At 33.3% G+C, this 5024-nt stretch overlaps 1 protein-coding gene across 5 annotated transcripts; it reads right to left on the reverse strand.

The window, feature by feature from the left end:
- Positions 1-815: 815 nt before the first annotated feature.
- Positions 816-3693, reverse strand: LOC121980649 (probable starch synthase 4, chloroplastic/amyloplastic). 5 transcript variants are annotated; one of them, XR_006111632.1, is made up of 7 exons: positions 3330-3693; positions 3139-3292; positions 2992-3043; positions 2260-2382; positions 2099-2174; positions 1118-2021; positions 816-1026 (listed from the first exon to the last, which is right to left on the reverse strand). XR_006111632.1 is itself a non-coding variant. In XM_042532779.1 (7 exons), the coding sequence occupies exons 1-6, from the start codon at positions 3246-3248 to the stop codon at positions 1155-1157; spliced, it is 573 nt and encodes a 190-aa protein (XP_042388713.1). In that variant the 5' UTR covers positions 3249-3693; the 3' UTR covers positions 816-1026; positions 1118-1154. The 5 variants fall into 5 exon arrangements, 3 of the variants coding, with proteins under 3 accessions (XP_042388713.1, XP_042388712.1, XP_042388711.1); XM_042532779.1 differs by having other exon boundaries at positions 1118-1181; positions 1837-2021; positions 3139-3693; XR_006111631.1 differs by having other exon boundaries at positions 3139-3693.
- Positions 3694-5024: the final 1331 nt, after the last annotated feature.

Consider the following 5024-nt stretch of genomic DNA (forward strand, 5'->3'; position numbering starts at 1 on the left):
CTAGATGGTTTAGGGTGTGCCAACCTTAATTGGATAGGTAGTTAACCTACTCATGGTAAAAGGTGACATTTTAGGAATTTTCAAGGTGTAATCAAGCCTTGAAAATGAAATTAAAAATTATTCCTAAGGTGATTAGGATGTGTCAACCACATTTGAGGAGTTTTCTAGGGTCAATCTAATTGGCACATAGTGATCTAAAAATCTTTAATATATGATTTTAGGTCTATTACACTTAGGAATATAGAATTTATGGTAAAATGATCAAGATTATCAAATATGGCAACTAAGGCTAGAATTAGGTATTTTCTATACCTTTATATGTTATTTGTCATATATTGTTTGTCATATGTCATGTCATGACATCATATTTAACTTATTACCATTTGAAATCACTACAAGAAAAAAGGTCTATAATGACACACATAAATGTCCTTATAGTATATTTTTGGTGACACTTAAGTTTTAGTGACATCACCAAAAAAACACCCTATAAAGTGATGTCGTCTTAGACCTCCTCGCATTCCTGACATTTTATGATGTCTTTATATAATATCAATGTTAACTTTAAAAATGTCACAATATAAGGATATACCAACAGTCAAAAATATCAGGAAAAATCATATTTTAAGGACATTTATAAATGCCACCTAAACTAATTTATAATGTCATAATAAATATCATTATAATAATTTATAAATACATTAAAAATTATCATTAATTTTTATTTAGAATAAATAACTTGAATTCAATATTTACATATCATCACAATTCATTTACCATTTAGGAAAGTAAAAATTACAAAACAAAATTTAAAGGGCTCATAGATATTTTTATTAATCCAATAATCATTTGAGTCAAATTTACAAATGCAATACTAATGATAAATCTTTTACATCCAAAACAACCTACAAATACACTCAAAATATTAAATTGTAAATACTAACAAAATCTTGTAAAATAAAAACTCGATTAGATGGATCATCTTCAACCATTATATTGATTCATAAAAATCCAAGTACCTGTCACCTGCAAATACAATGTATATATTTATATAAGTGAAATAAAACAATGAAGACACAAAATTAATAAAAATAGTTCAAAATATTATATATCATACCAAATGAGAAAAATGTAAAGTATCATTCCATATGCACCTAATAGTAATCTTCGTTTACTGTTAACTACAAACACCAAAGAAAACAATGAAAAGTTTTTGTTTCCATAACAGTATATGTGCACCAACAAAGCAAACATCATTAGTAACAAAATAAATCAACAAACTTTACTTGTCAATAACACTGGTAATCAGTCCTCTCATTATCACTTAAACCAACTATGGAAAATGCATACTACACAAACTTAATAGAGCTGAGTTTATTCACACTTCTTTAAACTATCAACCTTAACTCCAATTCTACTTGAAATTTAATGGATGGGCACATATATAAAGAAATTGGTAAAGCTTTGAACGAGATATATAGACTATTTTGACAAACATAAAAGAGCATGAAAGATTGATACCTGTTTTTATGAACTCTACCAAAATAATAAATAAATAAAAAGAAAAGTAACAAAAATAGTGCCCGTGCTTTAAAAACCCTTTGCAACATATATATGTTCCTTGATGCTCAAAGTTGTGGCAGGTAAAGAAAATTCTAGCTGAATTCAAACCCTTTGCAGCATATATGTCCCAATAAAGTGGTGCCTAAATTTTTTTAAAAAAAATCTGAGTACGTTAATAAACCATAGATCTATAAAGCTAAGGTCCATTGAATTTCACTAGAAATCAATGACCATCAGACAGCACGATTTAAGAAGATCGGATTTGGTCCATACAACCAAGGTTGTTTGCCAATCATGACAATGGATTATGTCAGGCCTTTTCCCAGCTTCATAGAGCAACACAAGTGCAGCACGACTGAAAAACGAAAACTGTTTGAAGTCGTCATGCTCTCCATAATATGTTCCTCTCCAGAAGAACTTGGCTGGATGGTGAGGCTCAATTAAATAAGCAGGCAGACCTGAAAACTAACTTCCTGTCAAGTTCAATTTGTATATCTAATACAAGTTAAAAACCAGAATAAACTTAGTTTTACACCTTCAATAGTCCCAACCCAAATTTTGTTCCTAAATAGTTGCCCATCAAAATAAGACTCTATCACAACATCCAGTGCCTGCAACATCAACTATACTGAGAACCTACAGTAACACCATATCATCCCAAAAGTAGGAACTGGTACAAACAACAATGTAATATACCTTCAGATCAGCAATAAGATCATACTGTATACAATCATATTTTGGAAGGACAATTTCCACTAGGTGTCCCTTCCTCTGCAATGCTTTACCAAGACCAGTGATAACATCCCCTAAACCACCAACCTAAAAATAAATATAGATCACAAAATAATTAAAAGTAATAGAAAGAAATATTGAAGTTCATAAGGGTAATTTTCAGGTAGAACATATGCATGTACACAGGCAAGCACTTCAAATACAAACTTTCAGCTGGATTCTTGAGTTTAGACTTCACAATGTTATTTCTTCCTTAATTGCCTTTGATTCATAGCACCTGACAATATTATTCCATCCCTATTCCATCCACATAAATTTCATAATTTACATAGAAAAGATTTGTATGTAGGAATAGAAAGTTAAGAGGTCCAAGAGTTAGTGGAAGTGTGTAACAAAAACATAAAAGCAAACAGATATTGTGATATGCACAAGTATTTTAACAGAAATATCTGTTTAGTATTACTCAAGAGGCTAAGCAGACATTAAATGTTGAATGCTCACTTGCAACAATACTTAGAAGGCACTTCAAAGAAAAAAACAAAAGAAGGAATCTAAAAGTATCCTAAAACCACTTCAACATGTCTGAGCAGTGCAGTGAATAAGAACTCATCTGATTAAAATTTTGAATATAAGATCGCAAAGTTCTGATACAAGAAACAAAGAGTTCACATTATGTAAGATGCAAGTTTGGCTCACCTTTGCAACTGGTGCCATTTCTGCAGCAATATGGATAATGTGCAATCCTGACCTGCATAAGAGAAACATAAAAATAAAGAGTAACCGTTTGAACTTTCATAAATGAATGTTGTACAAAAACATCTGAATAGCAATAAGAAGCCAAACCTTGTACTGGTGTATGTCAACTTCAGGAAGGTAGTCAACCTTTCATGCTCACCCTTACTCTCACAAGCCAAATACGCATCACGAATTCGAGAATCTTTCTTCCATGCCATATCTCGCAATGACTTGGCATCATTGGTTGATATCTTCCTTGGATGTGGGGAGGGAGCCAGAAGAGGAAGACATCCTTGGATGTGGGGAGGGAGCCAGAAGAGGAAGACAGGCTGATCTCTTCCTCTGACACCATCTTCTCCTTCTCGTCGTCAGAATGTGGCAACTCAAAGCAAACCCTCGTCGCCTGGCGAGGCGACCCTCGTCGCTTGGCGAGGCGACCCTCGTCGCCTGGCGAGGCTACCTGCGGTGCTGCGGTGAGGGAAGAAATAATAAATAGGTTACCTTTGAGCTTCTCCTTACTTGCTGTGGAGAGGGAAGAACCTGGTTACATTGCAAAGAGAAAAGGAAAGAAGAAGAGGTGGGAGACGAAGGAAACCTAACAGCGATAGAGGAAAGGAAACCTAACAACGATAGAGAAAAGAAAAGGAAAGATAAAGGAAATGATCGTGTGGGAAGGGAATTAAGAGTGTTTACAATATAATGACACATATAAAATATGTCACCATAAGAGGTCTAATATGATTATTTTTATAAAAAAATAATCAATGGTAACGAGTGTCATTATAAATATTTTATAATGACACTTTTTTATAAGTGTCATTAAGAAAATATCATAATAGACCTTTTTTCTTGTAGTAAATGTCATGATAATGCTTAGGTTAGTTATATGTCATGCCTTATTTAAGTTTCATACTTGATGACATGACATCATGACATTGGCACATGTTTCCACTTATGATATTATTTTATGTCATGTCATCATATCTTGCATTTATGATCAATTAATTTAAGGATAGAAACACAATTTGATATGGAGATCAAATTGTTGTTTAGAAAATACATGAGAACTTAGCTTAAGATGACCTAAACTCATATCTCACATCAAAATTGACTTGGATGTGTTTGATACACCTTAGATGTGTGTGAGATATTAGGATTATGAGTTAGGATCAAGGTGCATAGTTCTTGTACCTAGATGAGCCTAATTCGAATTTGAGGATCATAGGGAAAATTTGTGTACAAGGTATGTACATTTAGCCCTAAGATTGTGGTCCTAAATTGAATGGTTTAAGATCATTTCAAAATTGATTTGAAAAACCTTGATGAAGCTTTTCTAGTAATAGCATTCATCATTGAGCAAGTTGATACAAAGATGGATTAACCTTGAGCTATTTCAAAGTCTTTCGAACTTTGTATCAAGATTAAAAAATGGGAGTTATTTTCATAGAAAACTATTTTTCCATGATAATATATGTTAAGAGGAATGTATCCTCAAAATTTTACAATTTTTGAAATTTTCTGTAATTTTTTAGGGGTTTCTGAATTTCGGGAGAAAAATCAGAAATTCTTATCAAAGAATTGTGGATCGATCAGAGAAGATTCTGATTGGTCCAGGGAAGTCTGGATCGGTCACTGGACCGATCCAGGGCAGTGTGGATTAGTCTGGTGACCGATCCAGTGGAGTCCTGATCGGTCTGGTGACCGATCAGAGCGTGCCAAAATGCTGATTTTCGACTGTTGTCTGAAATTTCAACTATGGAAGTTGGTGCTTTAGATTTCTAAAGGGTTAAAACTCTCCAAGACATTGTTGGTGCAATGGTCAAGGAGGAGTTGAACTTTAGGGGGAATTTTACCTAATGGTCAAGGGGGAGTTTTTACTCGTCAAGATTTCTGAGGATGAGTGATATGGGATTATCACTAAGTTGATTGTTGATTTTAGTATCAAGGGGGAAATTAAGGGTTTCAATGAAAGGTATGAGACTTTCATTAGGAAG

Source organism: Zingiber officinale, chromosome 5A (assembly GCF_018446385.1).
Source record: "Zingiber officinale cultivar Zhangliang chromosome 5A, Zo_v1.1, whole genome shotgun sequence".
NCBI classification, from domain to species: domain Eukaryota; kingdom Viridiplantae; phylum Streptophyta; class Magnoliopsida; order Zingiberales; family Zingiberaceae; genus Zingiber; species Zingiber officinale.

Bases quoted from the DNA above. Each gene is read 5' to 3' on its own strand.
- LOC121980649 (XM_042532777.1), bottom strand. From the start codon at position 3,248: ATGGCATGGAAGAAAGATTCTCGAATTCGTGATGCGTATTTGGCTTGT. The intron at 3,044-3,138 runs GTTTGGCTTCTT...TCTCTTATGCAG, and splicing joins TTGACATACACCAGTACAAG to GTCAGGATTGCACATTATCC. The intron at 2,175-2,259 runs GTATATTACATT...TTGATGTTGCAG, and splicing joins ATCTTATTGCTGATCTGAAG to GCACTGGATGTTGTGATAGA.